The sequence below is a fragment of the Emydura macquarii genome, unplaced genomic scaffold (assembly GCF_026122565.2).
Source record: "Emydura macquarii macquarii isolate MOO-44397 ecotype Brisbane River unplaced genomic scaffold, CSIRO-AGI_Emac_v2 contig_2948, whole genome shotgun sequence".
Classification (NCBI taxonomy): Eukaryota; Metazoa; Chordata; order Testudines; family Chelidae; genus Emydura; species Emydura macquarii.
The window spans coordinates 1,795,859-1,818,530 of NW_027133085.1; the positions used below are offsets into that span (position 1 = coordinate 1,795,859).

Consider the following 22,672-nt stretch of genomic DNA (forward strand, 5'->3'; position numbering starts at 1 on the left):
GCAATCACGCGAAGAACACCACAGACTATCTATCATGCACTATCAATTTCTGGAAAATAAACAATTCTGTCTCTCTCCACTGGCCTCTACTTTAATAAAAATTAATGAACATAAAAAAGCTCTGGTGATAGGTGGTCCTGATTAAAGGTTCTGTCCATCCACCATTATACATGGGAGTATGAGGAGTGGAGTTCAGAGTGAATAGTGTAATTAATAGGAATGCACCATGACAATGAAGAACCAGCAGATTCATGTACCCATGTGAGGTCTAATGTCCTGTCCACAATCAGGTTGGGAATAATGCTGGTTTTGTTGACAATCTTGCATTCAAGAGCACAATGAGACTTTGTTTCCTGTACTGTTACCTTGATCTTTCACAAGATAGTTATAAGTATGTTTGTTAGGAAGGTAAGTGCTTTCTCCTAGAACTTCATCTAGTAAGACTCTTTAGAAATGAGCTTCCCCATATCCTTCAGGAGCAGGAATCTTGAGAAAATGTTGTTATCATGATATCAGGATATGTAACACACAATTTAAAAAATAGTTAAACTACTGCATGGGCAAATACTCAGGAACAATAAGCATCTGCTGGTTTATTGTTTTGTTCTCTTTCCCCTCTTGCCTCCCCTTTGTTTCATGTTATCTTTTGCTAATTCCTTCCTTTACATTATCTCTCTCCTATTTTGTAATTTCTGTCTTCACTTTTCTTCCTTTTCATTCTCTCTGTCACTCTCTTTTCCACAGTCTTATTCTCCCTTGCCCTCTGAGGGTTTCTTTGTGTCTGTCTCATTCTCAGTTTTCCCCAATCCCGCTTAGAAGCCCTCCCATCTCTCTTTCCCACCTTGGGCTGTGAATGCATCAGCTATTACAACCCAAATAATACCTCTCAATCTTGGAGACTGTAATAACAGCAAAGTAAAAAGAATATGAAAAGAATTATCTTATATTTTAGTTCTCAATCTCTCTCTTATGAAGTAACTATACACTTTATGTGATATTACAGTGATTAGAGCAAAACAGCAAAGTTCTAGAGTCAAATCTGACTCTTTGCTACTTTGGTGTAATTTTGCAGGAACTCCAACAAAGTCAGTGGAGTTACTCCAGATTTACACCAATGGAAATGAAGCCAGAATTCTTTGATGAATTTTCAAAGATCTCGACCACTCAACAGTTACACTGGGGAGGGATTTGGCCCTACATTTTTTTCTGCTTTAATTGACATGCTTTTATTGCAAGTTCTGAAAACTATTTTTGCAACAATGATCATTAACTGAAAATGTTTGCACTTTGGGGAAATAACAGGAAAAATATAAAACATGCAATTCTTTAACATAAGCGTATATCGTTGAATATACTATTGACATTTTATGCATGCTGTGAACTGTGTATGAAATTATCTTGAAATTAAAAATAATGATGAAATTCCGTTCTGGTCAGATTTTTTTTTTTCTTTGGAAGGAAATAATCATTTGTTTTATAATGCCACCTGCTGGAAAAGTGGAGTGTGGCTTAGAATTGGGAGGCCTGATTTTCAGAGAAACTGAGAATCCCACAACTCCCCATGAAATCAAGACCTCACAAAATAATTTCACTTCTGCAAAAAAAAAAAACAAAAAAAAACACAGTCTGATGGGGTATCTATCTCACACAAGGCCTCAGTAGGAAAAAAGGGCCAATTAACCCCATGACAGGCTGCTCCTGGAAGGGAGTCAGGACTGATAAGGCCTAATAACTGATGAGGAGGAGCTGGGATAGGCATAAAGAGAGAGACCATGGGGTGAGCAACTGAAAGAGAGGATGTCAGACATGTTGAGATGTGCCATAAAGAAGCACCCCAGCGGTTAGTAGTAAACACTGCGACAATTGGTGTCAAATGCCCCTAATACAAGGGGAGCGTGAGAGGCCACAGTAGCAAGTTTAGAAAAAAAGAGACAATGGAGCCACAGGGTACGGAGACCTTTTTTGGAGAAAGCCAGTATACCCTGCCAAGATGGACCCCAGAGTTTCTGCTCCCATTTAACTGAGGAAGAAAAGCGACCAACAGGATCAAAGCACTGCTTGCACAGGTCCAGCAGAACCAACAGTGGGAGGCATCATTTTAGCTGCAAGTTGAAGCTGGTGCAACAGCAACCATAGTTATTTAAGATCCTCTGGGAAGTGAGCAGGGGCTGAAGAAGTTGGGAATGGAAAAGAAGTTCCAGAGTCAGGAGGCCGGTGGCCAAGCCAAGGGAGTGTTACGGCTATGAGCAGAAGGAATGCCTGAAAAGGTAATGCCCCTACATATCAAGACAAGAAAGCTAGTCATGAAGTGAGAGATGTAGGAAAAGTCCCACCTGAGAAAGTAAGAAAAGGAGGGACCTGTTTTTCCTGTGGGGAATAAGGAAATGTGAGGAAGCATTGTCCCCTCAAGAAAAAAGAAAGTAGCCAGGAAAAGGACATAGTATCAAAAAAGGAACAGAAGGAAGAGCCAGAGGCCCACAGCGTGTGCATAGTGGTTGCAGAGAAGGCCAAGCGGGTTATGAGGATGGAAGAAAGAGTCCCCCAAAAACAAGGTTAAATGATACAGGGACCAATATGGAGAGTAACCAGAATATAGTGGGAACTCAAACCCTGATCGAAAGGCCGCTGGGAGAATCTGAGGAGCAAAGACCAAAACTACAAAGAAGTTAGTAGCTGCAGAGCAAGCTCTGTGAATTGATTTGCAAGACTTAGAATTTCAGAGGGAAAAGTATCAGGACACAATGGAGGAGAAGGGTAGATTTCCTCTCATGGTTGGTGACCAGGAGCAGGAATGAGATGGCTGGTAGGTCCAGCTTCGGCAAATCCAGGAGAGGAGGCATCCATACCCCTGAGGGTTACACACTTGATGGGGAGGGTATGTGATGGGGGTCTATCCCACACAAGACCTGAGTAGGGGAAAAAGGGCCAATTCAAGGAGAAGCAAGACTGAGAAAGTCTAATAGCTAATGAAGCCCAGCTTGGGAAGGAGCTGGGATAGACATAAAGAGAGAGAGACCATGGGGTGAGCAACTGAAGGAGGGGGCATCAAACCAGTTGAGAGCTAATCCCCAAGATGAGCCACAAGGAACAAACCCTGTGATAGATACACACAGCAAGTGAACTGCCAGCCCCGTAGGACTTTAGAGCCATATTAATTACTGATCATGCAAGGAGCTAAGGCCCAAATTCACAAAGCTACTTACATTACTAACACCCAGATTTAGGCACCTAATTCCTGTTTGTAGGCACCAATATGAACCTGGTAGGTGCCTGTAAGAAAGGAGCACCCTCCTGTGGCAGGCTCTAGCATGACTGGTGTGCCTGCCTACGTTTCCCCTTTCTTCCCAGGAGTCCTCAGTAACTGCACACAACAGCTTTCAACGTGCAAATAGCCCTTTGCAGGATTAATTTATTACTTATTATTATTTATTAATTGTTAATTAAGGTCCCACAACCATAATCCAGATTTCACCTCCATGGTCCAAGCAGTATATTCACTTTTTCAAGACCCCACAATCCATTAACACACCAGATACAGCTCTGGCGTCTCTCTCCACGCCTCCCTCCTGTCCCTCTAGCTGGGGTGCTTCTCCACCCTGTTTCCATCCCAGGCATGGCTCCAGCTCTTGTCTGGACATATCAACAGGCTCAACCCTCCATCGTTCCCCAGTCTTCAGCCCTCTCTGACCTCCTGGCTTCATCTCTCAGGCTCAGAGAGCCAGCAGGCATTTTCCTCAGCTGCTGCCACAGCCTTCAGCCCTCCTCAACCCCCTCTGGCCATGGCTTTCAGGCCTTAAGAGGTTTGTAGGAGACACCCAACTGCCTTCCCATCTTCTGCTTCTATCAGCCTGATCTGGCTCCACTGCTCAACCAGGGAACTCTCAGCCCTCCCTCTTTCACAAGCTTCCTGACGTGCTGCTCTTCTCCTAAGTGCTTCTAAGTGCGCTCTGTTTTTCTTGACTCTGAGTTCTGACGTCTCTTTCAGGGCACCCCCTCCATGAGGATTCTAGACTCCCTCTTGCCTTTGGGCTGCCTTCCATTTATATCTCCCAGGGACAACCCAGTCCTCCTCGTTACATGAAACTAGGGTATGTATCATGATCAGTGGACCTGGAGTCGGAGGGCCCTGAAGGGACTGTTATTGACAGGACACCACTGGAAACAGGGAACACAGGGAGTTAGGCTGGAAGCAACTCACACGCATGGACAAAGCAGGCCACAGAGTTTAACAAGTATCCACTTGTTCAATCACACCTATGTCCAGCATCACTCTTTGTGGCAGTGTCTGAACTGTGAGTTCTCTGAAGTGCAGCAGCTGACAATGTGAACCATGGACATTGGTCTGAAGCCCCACACAGCCCTGAATTTTACAGATACAAACGTAGCCCAGGGATGGACCTGGTGGAAGGAGGAATTCAAGCTGTACACAGACCTGGCCATGCAGGAGGATAACAATTGCAGGAAAATAAGACTATTATTTTACCTTATTAGGGAACAAGGCAGAGAGATCTGCTTCACTCTAAAGCTCACCACTGTCTCAAGCCTTATAGCAGTACGAGAAGACGTGGAGAACTATTGTTCCCCAAAGCAAAATGAAACTGTGGAGTGACACAGGTTTTTCAAGAGAGACCAATACAAAGGGGAGGGGATAGACCCCTATGTTATGCCTTATGCATAGTGGCTGCTACATGCAATTCTGGGGACTTCACAGACTCCCTAATATGGGACAAGATAGTCTGCAGCACTTGGGATCACCAACTGCAGAAGCGACTGCTTGTGGAAGGCAATTTCACATTAGACAGATGCTTAGACATAGGGCATGCAGCAGAAACCTTACGAGAAAGGATGAAAGCCCTCAGAGGCACAACACCCCCCTAAAGTACATGCAGTGAGACATGCAGTACATGAAGTTCCATGCTCATTGTGAGATGCATTTACTGTGAAAGACAGCAGGAAAGGGTAAAGGACAGCAGTGCAAAGAATGTGGCAAATTGAACCATTTTAGCAGTGTGTGCAAAAGTAGAGGAAGATCTCCAAAAGGTTCAGTCAGACTCATACAAAAGGCACATCTGACATCATGGTGTGGTGATGACATCATGGCTCTCTCCTTGAATGCTAGTGAATAATAGAATCAGAGTCATTGCTCGGGGGGGACTGGACTCCAGCACACCCAATACAAAAAGCAGGCACAATCTAATGCACAATGAGAGCATAATGCAGCCTGTAGGAAAATGTGACCTCATAGCACCTAACCCGAAAAATAACAGATGGTACCAACTGAAGTTTGTGGTGGTGGATGGTAAGAGACCCCTCTTGGGGAATATAGCCATACAAGCCATAGATCTGATCAGGGTGAGCATCAGAATTTCATAGCTGCAGTTTAAGAAGCAAACGGGGGAGTCCCATGGACAATGGAGACTATTTTAGAAGCATATGAGGATGTTTTCAAAGATAACAGGTTCCTTGAAGGAAAGCTGAGATTGAAGTTAGCCCCCACACTGAAACCCGTGCACTTACCACAAAGGAAAATTCCAGTGGTACTATATAGTCTAGTATGCAAAGAGCTCAAAATTCTGCAGCACTGGGGTATCATGGCATATGTAGAAGCCAGTACTGGCTGGGTAAGCAGCATGGTGGTGGTGAAGAAGCCATCAGGCAAATTATGCATCTGCATTGACCCGAAACCACTGAATTGGGCATTGAAAAGATACCACTATCCACTGCCCACAATTGATCACATCTTACCAGAATTTCCAAAGCCAGAATCTTTATGGTCTGTGATATGAGGAGCAGGTGTTAGCACATAAGCCTGGATTAAGAGTCCAGCTTGCTGACAGCCTTCACAACCCCATTTGGTTGCAACAGATGGCTGCACATGCCAATGGGCATAAGCCCAGCACCAGAGTTTTCCAGAAAAGACTCACCCAAGCACTGGAAGGACTGTCTGGGGTTAAAATAAATGCAGATGGTATCCTCTTTATAGGGGAAGGGAACAATGATACAGAAGCTGAATGAGACCATGATAGAAAACTACAAGCTTTTTTACAGCAATGCAGGGACGAGAACATAAAACTCAACCCAGAACAAACGTGACTCACACAGCCTGTGGTGACATATATTGGACATCTGCTCGTAGCAGAGGAACTGAAAGCAAATCACAACAAGATGAGGGCAGTCAAAGACATACCAGCTCCAGTGGATGTGAAAGGGGCATAGCGCCTCATGAGAATGATAAATTTTCTGTCCAAGTTTGGAACTCATATGCCAGCTCACAAGGCAGGATGTTGTGATGGACTAGGTGGGTCCTTAACAGCAAGCCTTCAATATGCTGAAACAAATTATAATGAATGCCCCTGTTCTGAAGAATTACCAGCCAGGAAAGCCACTGACACTTCATACTGATGTGTCAAAGAAAGGACTGGCTGCAGCTCTTTTACAAGAGCAGCCAGTTGCTTATGCCAACAGAGTCCTGATGGAGACTCAACAAGGGTATACTCAAATAGAAAGAGAGCTGCTGGCTGTGGTATTTGGAGTTGAGCGATTCCATCAGTACACCTGTGGCCTCCCAGTGATAGTGCGATCAGCCCACAACCCCCTAGAAACAATCCTACAAATCCCCTTCTTAGTGCTGCAAAGAGACTGCAATGCAAGTTGATGTGCCTGCGGTGCTATTCAGTAGAGGACAGATATTGTCTGGGACAATTACTGGAGTTAGCTGACAGCCTGAGCACAGTATATACATGCTGCATCAGCAAGTTATGGAAAGGGGATCAGGACGTTGAATGCATTAACATACTGCTCTATCTCCCAGTTTCAATAGTGAAGCTGATGGAAATCAGAGGCTACAGAAAAGGACATGCAACTACATGCTGTCAAGAGAGCGATGCTAGCAGGATGTGTCATGCTGGCTGGATTGGGGGGGGAGCATTTATTATATTGTTTAACCTCAATATGTCAAAATCATAATAATTCATATGAGATATGCCATGTCAAGTACCGTTAGAAAGGCTATTATGTGCTAAGTAAGATGATAATGTTTATGTTCATGTGTTATATGTGTAATGGAAGTTATGGATATGGTTGATATATCTGTATTTCAAATTGTGTTGTGTCTGGGCGACACCCCAGACAGGATGGCTGCAGTGATTGTTAAATTATAGAAATGTATATGGTGTTTAAACTTCATGGAAACTAGAAAGAAAGAAGCCTTGTGGAATGCAAATGAAGAACTCTAACAGAAAAGAGTTAATTTCAAAGCAAGTGGTCATTGTGTGTGATGATCAGAGGTCAAAGACTCAAAATGAATTCCTCACTCTGTGTCATGAAAGGGAAAGCCCACATTGGTAGTGATACCTGTCAGTTTGTTTTCTGTGAGAAAAAGCTGTAAGTATGGATTCAAGGAAAGATCCTGCATCTCTGGACTGTTTGGACTCTTACAGGGAAGTGTGGCAGATGCAAAGTGGAGATCCCCAGAGACAATCTGTGAACCCTGAAAAGGCTTTTGGGAAACTGCCAGTTTATTATATCAGTGTCACCAATTGGAATCACAAACTGTGACTCACTTGTGCATATATCTTACCTGCTTTAACCTCTCAATAACTCTGACTTCCTTTTCATAGGTAATAAACCTTTAGCTAGTTTACTATAGAATTGTCTACCAGCATTGTCTTTGGTGTAAGATCTAGAGTTACCAATTGATCTGGGGTAAGTGATTGGTCTCTTGGGTCACCTGATGTGATGTGATTTTTTTGGTTTAAGTGACCTTTTATCACAAAGTCCAGTTTGTCTGGGTGGCAAGATGGACTGGGGAGTCTAAGAGGACAGTCTGTGATCTTTGGTAAGACCAGTATAAAGGTCAAGGAATTCACACACTCCAGAGAGCATGACAACCTATACCGGGGCATGGAGTCTCACCAGATCCTGAGGCTCAGGGGAGGGAGTTCATTTTCTTATGGGACTTATGAGGCAATTTCTCCTTATTCTTATGAAGGTGCTTGGCCTTACTCTCCTCGCATCTGAGCTTGGCAAGTCCCTGGGCCTGAGCCCTGATGATCTTGAACTAGGGGTCGCCAGAGCAGGAAGGGCACTACTTAGTGACTCCGTCAGGTGTGAGAGAGCCAAAAGACCCAGGGTCAGTTTGGGGCCTCATGGCCATCAAGGGTCTACAAAGCCAGAATTTGAGAGACTTTCAGATTTGAGGAGGGGAAGAATGGCAGATCTCACATTAGGGTTTGCACTTGAAGCTGGGGGTGTGATTCCCAGCTTACATAGACATACTCACACTAGCTCAATGAGAGCCAGTGCACTAAAAACAGTACTGCAGCCAGGGTAGCATGGGCAGCTGTGGCACAGGCTAGCAGCCCTAAGTACAAACCTGCCTGAACCCCCAGGGTACATACGTGGCACGGCTAAGCCTGTGATAGCCTAACTAGACTATTTTGAGTATGCTAACTGAATGAGAGCTAGCACAGAGTATGTGTATGCGAGCTGGGAATCTCACCCTCGGCTGCAAGCGTAGACCTAGCCTTAGAAGATATATGGTACTCACACCAAGACAGTAAAGACAGTTCTCTGGGATTCACTAACTGGGAATACTGGGGGCAGCCCAGGAAGGATCTGAAGGTAGGGATCTTGGGCATACTAGGTAACCCAATATGGGGGGGAAACCCCAATACTATCTAACTATTATTAAAAACCAACTGTCTGTCTAAATGAACTATTCCCAGGAAAAACCCTGAGACAGAGCAGGAATGCCAGCTACAGCTGCGGACAGTGAGGAGGTTCCATCTCAGAACACAGACAGTAGAAAGGAACTGGAGAGGCGGATGGTGCCCACCAACTCTTATACCTTTGGTTCCAGTGGCGTATGGAGGGTCTCCGGCGCCTGCGGGCCAAGCCTACATTTACGCCAGGGGCTCACGTCCCCCCGTGCAGGGTAGGAGGGTTCCCAGTGCCACTCCCCCAACTGTCCTGGGGAGGTGGGGACTGTACCTGTAGGGGGCACAAATGCAGGCTTGACTCCGCCACCCCCCCACTCCCTGCACTTACCACAACCGCCTCTCCCGCTGCAGCCTTGCAGCCTGCCTCCAGCTTGGATGGGGTGGCCTCACTCCCCCGGCCTGAGGAGGGATGCTGGGCCAGGCCTTCATGACTCGTGGAGGAGAGAGGTGCTAAGGGGTGCCCCGCAGAGCTTCCTGCTCCCCCCCGCCACCTGTTGCAAAGAGCCGACCCAGCACACATCCCGCCCTCGGCACTTACCTGCCACTCCAGCCCCACAGCCCAGCTCCGGCTCAGATGTGGGGCTCCCCCCCACCTCCCCTCTTCGGCATGCCACTGCTTGGTTCACAGGACAAGGAGAGGCAGGGCACAGATATAGACCAACAGATACTGAATGGGGAAAAATCTTCCAGTCTCAGGTGCGTGGAGCACATGTGCACCCAAATTGAATACCCATAGGGACCATCACTCAAAGAAGAACCCCATTTATTTTATTTTCTCACCAAACTAATTTTACGCAGCTGCCACTGCATTTCTTCATTCTCCCAATGGCTGTAGCAAACCTCACTAGCTACAGGTCACTCTTTATTTCAATCTCAGTCACAAAAACACTCCACAAAGAAATGCATTTGTCTTTTAACTACTAAAATGAATAAACAGAACAGTGTCTTACCTTTATAAATACGACCTAGGCCTCTGTAGTCCATTTGGTCTGAACAATTAAAGACAACAACATATTTTCCCAGGCATTTGCCCATGTCTTTGGTTGTCTCTGTTTTCCCAGTACCTGCAGGTCCTGCAGGAGCACCTCCCATACTCATTCCCAGGGCTTGAGCCAATGTGATGTAACATCTGGAGACAGATTGGAAAGTTCCATTAATTTTTTTTCACTATTATCTACCCGATGTGTAGTAACTGTTATACAAAACTGGGTTGGAAACTGCCACTGACTTCCTTTTTGTACACCCTTGGTAACTCCCATTGGTGTTAATAGTAATTGGTGCATAACAGGGGACAAATCCTAGTTTTATTTTATGTTGATGGGAGTAGGATTTTGCCCCAAAAGTTGATATTATACTCCTAGTATGATTACCTGTCAGTTAAAGGCGTTATAACGAGTCTGTCTGTACAGCCTAAATATTCATTGCAGTAGCTGAACTCCACATCAGTAATTTGGATGATGCATTTGTCCACATCGTCAATAAAGTAAAACCTGGATTGTTTTTGCCATTCAAAATCAGATGAAGATTTAATATTCATACGGACCTGTAACGAAAGCGCAAAATCATTAGAGCAGAAATGATATGCTATAATAAAAGCATGAGAGGAGAAAGTGACAAGTGCTCGCTTTCCATTTCCATTCACAGGTCAGAAAAAATGTACACTCTGCAAAAATTCACATAGCATGAGCTGGAGGAATGAGCACAGAACTGGGAGTCAGAAAGTCCTGAATTTTTTTAAAAAGCATGTATTTTTCACACTGTATTGCAAGATACATGTTCAGGAAACATATATGGGAGATTAGTGACAGACTAGTGGATCTCACAGCATGATTTTTGCCACACAAAACTGGAATGACTTAAAAAGATGTGGAACCATCCAGCCACTTGTGGAATTCGTAGCCCTAGTTGTTGGTCTAGATCTGGTCCATTTTAAGCCTTAAGGGTGGGCTCATGCTCTCTTCTTGCCTCATCTCTGCCATCAGCCCTTTTCACAGCATAGAGCTACGCTAGGCTCTATTCTATATTCTCTCTGCCCTCCAGATGTTCACAGACTAAGTATAGCAAGAAATGTATAGCAAGGAAAGGAGGTGCACTGAGTAAAGGAGATGACGTGAGGTACGCTGGCCACGGACTCATACCTCCCTGTGTTTCAATCTGTCCCTAGTTCTACTGGTCACAGGCCCTTCCTTTTTTCTGCCATAGGCACAGTGGATACCTTGTAACTTTAAGCAAAACACCATAGAATTAACCAATTTAACATACAGCAAACTTCAGTAATATTTGACACTGAACTAACTGATATGAAATACACATCCAAAAATACTCATAAAAATTCATGAAAAATGATGGGGACAGGAAAAAGCCTCAGGCATCTGACAGAACTTGACAGTTTGACCTCTAGCTATCAATATTAGTTCTTTATACTTTTCTTTAGTATACTCTATACTCATTTAGTATTTCTCTCTACAAAGTATATACATCATTTAAACAACACATATCCCACTGAATTACTGCTCTCAGCACGCAGTATGTTTCCTCCAATTTTTTTTTTTTGGCTTTCAGTTTCATAATCATTTTCTCATGCTTTCATATTATTTACCTTAGGGAAAAGTCTAATGCATATAACATGCTAAAAATAAGCCAGTAAACCCATTTAAGTTACTGGTTACTCCCCTTTTCAAAATACATGAAACCCAGCTTCTTTAATCTTCCAGAAGCCATTGCCTCAAATCAGGAAGGGGAGGCAGGTGCTGGAAATCACAAAACTCAATCTCATACTAAAAGGAAACATATTTTTTAAAAACTCTAGTTATGTAAAGTCTTAAATTTTGAATCAGAGGGTAAGATACACGGTGCTTTCCCCTTAGCAAAGACGATCTTCTATGCTGAAAATCAATAATAACTTTAAAAAGGAGCGAGCATAGTCTATGAGACTGACCCTGCACACAGATCCACATGCATGCATGCTTCCACCTGTGTGGAGTCCCATTGATTTCAACAGGATTCCACAAGGGAATAAACATAAAGATCTATGTGTGTGGATCTATTTGTAGGATTGGACTCTAAAGTTGTATGTTCTGAAACCCTGGACTCACTGAAGTCAATGGCAAAACTCATCACTTTAGTGGGGCCAAGAATTCACCCTATGTTTTTAAGATCCCAGTCCTGCAATTTGTTGCATATAGATGGATTGACATCCCTGGAGGGAGTCACACTGAGGTCAATAGGGTGCCATCAGGATGTTGCAATCTGCCTGTATGCAACTACTTGCAGGATTGAAACCTACATTTTTCTTGGTGAATATGTTAACGTTCTCATCCACAAATAATTCAACACTGCAAACAAATAAGATATTTGTAATGTAAATCTTTTAAGATGCAGCTAAAAAAGACAAGCCCAGATAGCATGCACATATGACTGTACTAACAGCAAAGTTGAACAAAGCAAAGAAATGTGAGATTTGCTTTTAGATTGTTTTACATACGTAAAAAATGTTTTTCACATAGAGTGCTCTCTTAAAAAAAAAAAACTCACCAAATCATCAAAGATATCCTTCTGGTGTACATGAATAGTGATTAAAGTCTCATATTTTGTGCGCTCCATCCTTGTCAAATTACGTGTTGTCATGTCAATCAAATCATTTAAAAGATCCAGAAACTTCTGATTTGTTGTGTGCATGACCTTTCCCACACAGCAAGAGACCACAGTTATATTAATACAAACACTATTTGCTCTTTCAATCTCTAGAGGATGAACAGTTGAAGACATTTACAAATATATATCCCTGTTTTATCACCTTTTGCTCCAGCCTCACTTTTTATTAACTAGGGCGGAAATCCTGAATCAAGATCTACTAGAGCATATACTCCCTGAGTCCCTGGAGAGCTCCAGTGAGTTTAGTGGAAGTATACATGGGCTGAGGGGGCTATACTAGTAGATTCCATTGCAAGACAGGGGCTTAATATAGTACAGCTCAAAAGCAATTAAGCTATCAGACTTCCATCTTTGGGTACTGAACTATACACATCAGCCAAGCAATATGTTCAGTGTTGGGAAACATGAAGCTGGGATTCTGACTCTGTCCCTTGAACCACGGTAGCTTTCAGAGGAGAAAACTGGTGAAAAGGACAGTTTAAATGTGCGTGAAGTAACTGTTCTTGTGAGCCACCATTTTATTTCTGCTACAAGAGACTGTGGAATAGAATACTGACTTCTTATGTCTATAACAGGGGCACCAATTCTGCTGTTGCTCCGTTAAGTTGGACCCCTGTCAATAACTCCAAACGGGACTCTGTGCAGGCCCGGGGTGATGGAGTAGTCTGCAGGACTGAGGTCACAGTGAGTGAATCTCATGTAAATTCCTGCTCTAAACACATGAAGAGATGATCATATTGGGATTTTCATTTACTTGAGGATATATTTGCAGACCCAGACCCATTCCATATGCTGAGAAAAATTATAAACAAATATTTTTCAAAGGAAGAAACAAACAAACAAAGCCCCCAAGAAATTGAGGTGCCAGTAAAGTTTGATTCTAGTTAAATGAGCTGCAATGAAACAAAAAACTGGGTTCATGCCATTTTTAGCTTTGTATAATGTAGAAAAATGGATTTTTAAGGTATTTTTCCCCTACTCTGGAGTCTGGTCTAGTTTAACTGTAGTCAGTAACATCACAGTATGATATGCTGTTTTCGTTAGTTTTTGCCTGTGTTTATTTTCATGGTAGGACAGTGTTACTAGCTCTTAGCCTAGTCTTACTGCAAATGTTCCTTGCACTGCTGTTGTAGCACTCTTGAGCACTGGTGATTTGAGACTTCTCTGGTGTGCCTTCTTACATGCCTCCATATTAGTTCCAGAGAGAGGAACTTATCAAAAACATCCATGGTGCTGGCAGCATCTTTCCTGTGCCTGAAGTGGAACCAACCCCTCACCAAACTAGCTCCCATTCTCCCCCTCACCTCAAAAGAGGGGGAGGACTCAAGCACCATTCATTAAAGCAGCTCCGTGTACAGGAGAGACACCACCATTCCCCCATACTGGTGGCTCCCACTTCCCCAAACCAGTTTTAGGATTAGGGTAGAAGATGACACTCCCTTGCCCACAAACTGCCTGTTGTTCCCTCCCAAAGCTGGTAGCCACTGGCAAGAATGGGGGGAGAAAACACACCATTAGAAATGGTTTTAAAGTTAGTTTCTTAAGCAAGTGAGGATTGATCTTTTATCACTTCCTGTCATGCTCCCTTCCTCACTAATCCACTGTATCAGAGGCTTTTAGCAGTGCCCCTCCATCGGTGCCAATATGCATGGAAGCAGGGGTAGCATAAACACCACAAGCCCGATCCTCAGCTTGTGTAAATCAGTATCCTACCATTAAGAAACGCTGGATTTATCCCAGCTGAGGATAGGCCGCACATTACCAGTTTTCAGGACAGGTAGCACAGTAATGCAAAGAGCATGCACAGAGGATGCTAACTAACATGCTAACACTGTGGGCTAGTATCACCATGTCAATACGATGGTATTTACTAGTCATTGTAGTTGCTTCCTTTTTATTTTGTCATTTCTACCATACTTTATTTTTAACTTGCGCAGTGTGCAGTGATCTAAATGATACTTTTAATTAACCCCAAAGGATTTGCTATGTACAACCTTTTTGTCTGTTTTGGCATTGTTTAGAGCATCCTCTGCGTCTCTGGTCCAAATCATTTGAATTCCCAGAAGACCTATTTGTGCAGGAAACATTCTCTGAAAGTCATACAGCTTAAATCCTGAATCACTAATGACTATAGACGCCTGTCTAATGATGGAGTGGATTGTTTTCTTAATCCCATTCAGCAGCTGTCCTAGCCAGAATTCCACATTACCCTGGAAGATAAAAAAAACAAACAAACAAAAAAAAAAAACACTTTACACACACACACACACACACACACACACACACCCCCCCCCAAAAGGTAAAGTCAAATTGCCCCAACCCAGCAAAAACTTCACAGAAGACATTTCCTTCACAGGGCTGATGTTCCCATTTCCCGCTTTTCTATTCTCTCATCTTCATGGGATCTGAAGAAAACACCCCTCCTAGTTGTGCCTGACTGTTCTGCCAGATGCAGAGTGATGGATTTAGCAAAACTTTACTGCTACTAAGGAGACAACTAGAAGGGTTGCTACAGAATAATACAAGGCCCTTCCATTCTCCCTCTGAAGCAAAAGCACTTTGCCCCTGTACTGGGCAACTGAAGTGTCTCTAATTCTAATTCACGAATGGAAGCATGTTGTGATACTGCCAGAGAACTGGGCCAGCCCCTTATAACACAGATTTGCTGTAAAGTAGGTCATGAAAAAAGCATAATGTATTCTTCTATTACCTGAGCTAGAACAGGCTCAATAATATTGACTTGTTCTCCTTCTTGAGATTCAAATAATAAAATCTGGTCATAGTTCTTTTCGTGAAATCCCACTCGGTTAACATTGTCAAACAGATTTAGTAAATGTGCCTAGAATAAATGAACACCTGATCAATCAAATAAGATCCATAAAATGTACTACAAAATTATTTTTAAACTGCATCAAAACCTGCAAATTTACAAGGCTAAATGGATCCTTCCACAAATAAATAAATTTAGGTCAACTCAGTAACAAAAGGGAAATCAGTTTATCATCTGTTCCACTCAGTTATTAATACTGACTGTGAAGGGGGTTATTGCTACATAATTTATACCTGAATAGTGTGTGAATCTGATGCCTGACCAAGGATTTCCAGAAGTGCAGGATCAGATACAAAGAAAAATCTGGGAAATACTAATCGTTTCTTTTCCAAATACCCAGTTAATGATTTCTGACATATTTCCAGTTGTTCCAGCAAATGTGGTAATAGCTGTGCCAACGTCTCATCTCCAACACAGCATTGTACTATGTTTGATGTCTCATGAGCTCGCTGCATAATCTTCTGCCAAGATTTATCAATGTTCTGAAACCTTTTGGCTTCCTGAAACACATTAAAAATGCATCAGTTATTCCTGTTGCTTACCAAAATGCTGAAAAATAAAGTATCCTGTAAGTGAGTCTGATTCTATTAATCAGTATGTCCTCTGGATGGTCACCATGATGCATATTCTACTGAGGGATATCAAAAACAATTGGCCCATGCTGCCAGTCTCCATTGTCCATGTGATGCTGCCTGGATTAGGGGTACCATTTATAATATTATTTAACATCAATATTTCAAAATTAAAATAATTCATACGAGATAGGCCATGTCAGATACCATTAGAAAGGTTGTAAGTTGCTAAGTATAATGATATTATTTATGTGTATGTGTCATGTTTGTATTGTAAGTTAGGGATATGTTTGATATATCTGTATTTCAACTCGTGCTGTGTTTCTGGGTGACACCCCAGACAAGAGAGCAACAGCAATAGGGCTGTTTAATGGCCCATTAAGGGAACGCAGATGTACAATGAACCCAGGGAAAGAACCCAGGGGCTACACCTTATGAGTCACCAGGACTTGCCCAGGTGACCCTGGACTCGATCTGGTTTCTGTGTATTTCCATAAGCCGTGTAGCAAAGGAACATAAAAGGCAGCTGCTTCATCCCATGTGGTCTTCATTGTCCATTTCTACCTCTGGATCAACTCATCTGCAACTGAAGCTGTGAAACAAAGGACTGAGACCCATCCAGATATTGGATGTACACCAGAGGGATTGTACAAGCCTGCAAACTCCACAATTCTGCTGAGAATCTGATGTATATGGACTTTAAAGTCACTTGTATGTATCTGTTGCTTTGACAATTTAATATTTTTCTTCTCATTTGTTTCTTTCCTTTTATAATAAACCTTTAGTTTGAGTTACTAAAGGATTGGCTGGCAGCATGGTATTTTGGATAAGATCCAAACTTATATTGATCTGGAAATGTGGCTAACCCTTAGGGGATCAGAAGAACCTTTTTGGTAAATGGAATAGCGTTTTAATAACTTATTCCTCTACTGGACCTAGTAGCTGATTGGGAGCCTGAGACTGAAATGCAATAAGGGGGATGTGTAGCTTCTTGTTTTTAGCTTCTTGATAACCAGTGTGGGGGATCAGAAGCACTGTTTGTGACTGGTTGGTGAATTTACTGCAGTGTTAGCCACCAGCTTGGGAGAAACTGCTCACCTTTTGCAGCCTGCCCTGATCTTGGCATTTTCAGGTGGCTACCCTAGGCACGGATGGGTCACAGTCCACTTATTAAATTTTCAAACAAGAACCATTGTGCTTGCTCCCATGTTGCCCCTCACATTTAGGAGCTCGCCTCGTTAACATCTGCAAAGCTATCTCATTTATCTTCCTTCAAATTCCCCCCTTAAAACTCTCCTTTGTGCCTACAGAAAAACTCAACAAGAATTAGGCTGCTGGGGCTGGGACCACTGCCTATCAACCTAATCCGCATTGTCTTATTATTTCCTTATACTCCCCTATCAGTCTGCCTGTAGACTCATGCCTTATACTAGGATTGTAAGCTCTGTGGAACAGGGGCCAGCTTTTTGTTCTGTGTTTGTACATCACCTAGCATAATGGGGTCTTGGTCTGTGACTGGGGCTTCTAGGTTGTACAATAATAAATATAATACATAAATAATAAAAAGGTAATAGTTTAATATTCACTTTGCTGCTCATGTCTGCTGAAGAGTATAGTGTGTAAATGTTTTTAGAGTGCTTTTGTAACACTGGCAGATCCACAGAGATGCACCAGATTGATGGGGCAGCACTGGCAGTGCCTTTTGCTTTATGTTACCTGGTATTAGGCAGCATTAAAGTGGCTATACAATAGGACTTCAATCAATCTCTGACCAGAAAAGTCAAACAGCACCCTCTTCTACAACTGACAAAACATTACTGACACTATGACACTGTTTCTATTCACATCACGGCTTTTCCACACAAGCCATTCCTGAAAACAATTATTCACATTCTGTTCCAATGTTAAACAATTATTTGAGTAACACTCAACCACAGAGTGTTCTAAGTGAAGGAAGCTGAATTTTCAAAACCTCAAAAGGCCAGAAAAGAACTATTTTTCTGAGCTTTATCATGTGATTTTTTTTTTATTCTTCTTATTGTTTAATAGGAATAATGTTCATGCAGTATACTTACAATAAGTGGTTTCTGCAGTTATCAAATGCATCAGCTTTGCTGTGGTGTTTAGTCATCTGCAAAAACCACTTATTTCCTCCACTATGAATGTTATCCTATAAATATACCATAGGGCCTAAGAGGCAATTTATTATAATCTTAATTAACAGCTAAGAAGGCTTTAGGTAATCACAGAACAAAATGTTCTGGGTTATGAAAAATGGAAACTGTGGATATTTAATTATAATGTCTTTGGACTGATATAAATGCAATCATTTTATATAGTTTAGAATATTCTTGTTTTTATTAAATTACATATTTCTGACATCTTTAAGCAGCAGATGATCCTATGTACCACATGCCAAATTCTGGCTACCTGACACACATATAAAAGCTGCCAGCAGAAGCAGGAGCATGCAGTGGAAGTTTATTGCTCTGATTCTGCCTCTCCCAGAAAGTCAGAGAGAGATCAGTCCTAAGATCCTCTGCAACTGACATCACGGAAAGGCATAACAGGATACGACCAGGTGAAAAGTGGGCAAGATCCATATTTCTCTCTCTCTCTCTCTCTCACACACACACACACACACGCACGCACGCACGCACGCACGCACGCGCGCGCCTAGGCCTAGTCAGAATAAGGGATTGCATTATCACAGCGTTAGCCAGAATTTAGCCCTCCACCAATATGTGATATAATATCTGAATAATACAAGGTGAATTGAGATAAGCATTTCAGTCTTAACTTTAAAGTGTCTTGCTTTGTAGGTTTGATTCAGGCCCTAAGCATCCAACCCTGCAGACCTCACTCTGGAAAAGCTTCCTTCTAACATCTGTGGTAGTTCTTCCTGAGTATAATATAATTAGACTTCCTTAGTATAGACTAACTTCTTGTTATTTAACAAGTTTGGTTTGGCTAACCCCTCGCTATAGTGTGCCTTCATATATTCCTATTGTAAATCAACAGACCTGTGGCAGCTGCTTTGCGATGTCTCCCCCAACAAAAACAGCTTCAAGGTAAATCCAGAGGTTTTGTACAGTCATCCAATTTTCAATTATTTCTGTTGCATTTGCCAATTTCTGGACCCACTGTTGGATCATGGGCTTGAATGGTGCATTGTACCTGTAATACGAACATGAGTTTAAAAAAAAGATTGCATTTTATTGGTACTAATTATATTTATACAATATATTCGTTAATTAATTTTTGTACCTGTTGCTCATGAGGGATCCCAAAATCATGAGACTATCTTCCATCAAAGCTATCTTCTCAGAAGTATCTGAGCCTTTCAGAAGCAGTTCTCCTCTGGTTTTGAACTGGCCAAATGTAAAGACGTGAGTACTCCACTCACTGATGACGTGTTTCAGTTTTGCTTCAATATCCTTTTCTTTAACAGCACTGATGCAGATATCCTAAGTAATATCAATTTACTGTGTTTTACTACACTGAAGCTAATGTAATATATACTTATCAGAGCAATTAAAACTTATGGACCAAATTCAGAGTTCAAAGGGAATTTGTACCTGCTCAGAATAATAAATTAAAATAGCTCAAAATCACTATATTGCAAAACTGGAATATGCTTCACCTGTTCCATGAGCCAAATTTTGTCATCAGTTACACTTAGCCAGTCACACTGCAGTCAAGTCACTGGACTTTCACAAGTGCAACAGAAGGCAGAATTTATATCTGTACATGAACTATACCTCTCTATTCTGTGCTGGGGGTACGGGGAATGTGCATCACTCATGTGAAATTAAGCAATAAACCTTAGAACAAGGGGAAAGTCTGCTTCTTCATGAGCCCTTTTGTGTGAACACTGTGTATCTGGGACTTGGTAGAAGCTTGAGGACATGGCTAACCACAGGAGGGTACAGATGTTCTGCTGGATCTTCCAGAAGAAAATCTTGTGACAGGTCACAGCAACATTACCTTCAGATTTGCAGCTTCTGTGGCAGCAGTTACTACAATGAGGGGAGCAGGGCAGACACTCTGTGTAGATCACCCAAGATCCACCAAGTTGGGCAGCCCCATGAACGCAATGTGATGTCCCTGAACCTTCCACAAGGCTAAATAATCCCACCTCCTGTGGAAAGCATCTGTGCAAAGTGTTTGACTTAGTTTTTCACCTTCCATGTGAAGGTTTGTTGTAGAACAAGACAACTTAGTCCATAGTGTTTAAAGGGCTATTATCTTGGCTGACAAGCTCACAATATAACAAGTTTTAAAAAATTTCCCCCTTCTGCCACCCTTCTGCTCTTGCAAAAGTTATCAGGCCTCGTAAATCTAACATATTTGCTGGGTGACCATGTCCAATAAACATAGAGGCAATAGGTTTGTACTGGGTGCACATCACAGAAGCCTACTTGTTTGCCACTCTCTTCTGTTCCTGTGAAATACAGAGTATTGAAATATACAGGAATCTTGCTCTCCTTTAATATTCTCCCAAACCACCCTCAATATATTAATATAAGAGCCGATTTTGCACAGTGCCAAGCACCTTCCACTCTCACAGAGTTCAGTAGGAGTGGACATTGCTCAGCACCTCACAGGGCCAGGCCTATAGCAACCTGGTTTTTTTACTCCTGTATGACACTAGAGGCAAACAAAACTACAATAAGCAGCATCTAAAACCAGAGTGCAAATTAGCCTTACAAACAATAAAAGGAAAGAATTCTTTACAAGTTTTAGCTTTATACCATCCATCCACTTTTGTACTACTCCATGATCAAAGGACGTAAGCTAACCATTTCAGCTACAACCAGCCGCCAAATTCCATTCCCCAAATGAACCAAACAAGCAAAGTCAAATTTGTTTGTACTATAAAGCTATGTAGGAATGCAGGACTCTGAAAGTGAAGAATCCCAGTTCACAAAGCTAACCTTTAAATGCCAACAGAAAAGTATGTGTACCTCAATATCTTCCTTATATTTTAACAAAGAGGCATCCATTATGTTCTTCAGAGAGAAACTTTCAGATACAACATCAAAGTTATGGCCAGTTACTTGTGCTATTCTTTCCCAGTGTCTTGGCATCATTGCCTAGAAAAGTCCACAGAAATTAGAGTACAATAATGTTTAAAAAGCAATATAATTTTTAGGAAACAATTATGCAATTTTCCACTGAAAGAGTTCAACACAGGCAAATGTCTCCATCTCCATTCCATTTAATAAATTACCATTAATCTAATCAAACTGTGAAGTATTTTGTTTTTAGTTGTCTGTAACTAATCCTAATCAGATGTTACCATGCATAAATTTGCTTTGATCTTTTAAAAATGAAAGTTTGAAAGCATCTTATACACATAACATCATTATTTTGATCTTCAAGTTCTCCTCTTTAAAGTACCATGTTGAACTAACTTTGTTTGCCATCATTTCAAGCAAAGGACAACTCTCAGCAAAATCATCAATCTTCTTTTTTAGGTCGTGAAACGCTTGCCATTCCTTCAAAGCCTTTGGCAATTTACGAATTCTAAAAAGAGAACAGAATATCAGATTTGACATACCCATAATTCAATCTTTTTTTAAAACAATTATCATCATCTCAATTTGTGGATGAAAAGATTGTAAATAAAACATCTGACTGCAACAGACTGCAAATATCCCATAATATACTGAAAAAACCTTATGAAATTAAGCTTTACTGAGTTGAGTTAAGTTAAACTTAATTGAATTAGAGTTAACACTTTTGAGGTCCAATGTATTAAAAATGAAATTGTGTATGTGCTACTCTGGAATTGTATGTACCTTTCCTAGAAGCAGTAAGAGGGGATGCTAATGGACCTCCTTAGTTATCAGCCTTTCAAGTCCCCCCAGAGAGATGCATATAAACTAGTTTAAACTGGATTCTCCAGAGATCAACACACATAGAAAAGACTTGGATAAAAAGCCTGAATTTAGGCTGACTTGGGGCCTTCTTCCTGACCCAGCAAATGGACAGGATTTCTGGTCCATGGAGGACTCCAATCCTTAGGAGAGGATTGGAAGGATTTGGCCTACTGAAACCTCTTACGACTGTGTGCTCGTTCTGAGATGAAGCTCTGACAAATGTGTGAGCACAAAGAAACTCTAGGATGGGGTGATGCCTAGTAAACTTATTAGCATGCGTGTAGGTTCTTTTATTGTTTTTAATATGTTTTCCCTGCAATTTTTTTATCTTAATAATAAAATAAGCTTCTTTAAAAAGAGCTGTGTGGTAATTTATATGTGTAACAATTACACTGTTATCCATCTTTGAAGAGAAAGGTCTATTTGGACAGACTGTCTATGCTGGGAATTACACCGTGAAGGCAGGCAACTGTCCAGCTTGGAAATACTCTGGTCAGAAGGGAGAGGGATGTGAGTATCCACCCAAGAAAGGCCACAGCTGGAAGCCTGAGTGTGGGTGCCCTGGCTGGACCACTGAGGGGAAATACATGAACTGTGACATTGACTTACATATGAAATAATTTTAAGATAATGAAAAACTACTTGAAAATTGTTTCTCTCCCTCTGCTCTCCAACTTTAGGCTCCAAACCTGCAAAAGTTACTCAGATATGTAAAGTATGCAACTGTTAAAGTCTTTGCAGGATCATGGCCTTAATTATTAATTTGCAAATGGATCTATTTTTGCAAACATTCACAAAAGATATCAATTTTTCTAAGCAAAATGAGGCCTCACGGTAGAGGGCAAACTGACCTGTTTTTTTCAGCAGAAAAACAGACCAGTTCAGTCCAAATCATTTTGTTTCATTATTTTACAGGGTGCCCGTCACTGTGATATTTGGACACACTATATGACTTAAAGCTGGATCAGTTAACTTTTCCATATCAGAGATGTTTGCAGTATAGCTGTAGCC

At 41.8% G+C, this 22,672-nt stretch overlaps 1 protein-coding gene across 1 annotated transcript in view; it reads right to left on the reverse strand.

The window, feature by feature from the left end:
• Positions 1-22,672, reverse strand: part of LOC137167668 (dynein axonemal heavy chain 5-like) — a 243,129-nt gene that overhangs the window by 144,801 nt on the left and 75,656 nt on the right. Inside the window, exons 33-42 of the mRNA XM_067569914.1 lie at positions 21,194-21,305; positions 20,744-20,872; positions 19,044-19,243; positions 18,800-18,953; positions 15,438-15,704; positions 15,085-15,213; positions 14,369-14,584; positions 12,255-12,401; positions 10,091-10,263; positions 9,671-9,849 (exon numbers count right to left, since the gene is read on the reverse strand). Coding sequence (XP_067426015.1) covers positions 9,671-9,849; positions 10,091-10,263; positions 12,255-12,401; positions 14,369-14,584; positions 15,085-15,213; positions 15,438-15,704; positions 18,800-18,953; positions 19,044-19,243; positions 20,744-20,872; positions 21,194-21,305 — 1,706 coding nt within the window. The remainder of the gene's footprint in view (positions 1-9,670; positions 9,850-10,090; positions 10,264-12,254; positions 12,402-14,368; positions 14,585-15,084; positions 15,214-15,437; positions 15,705-18,799; positions 18,954-19,043; positions 19,244-20,743; positions 20,873-21,193; positions 21,306-22,672) is intronic.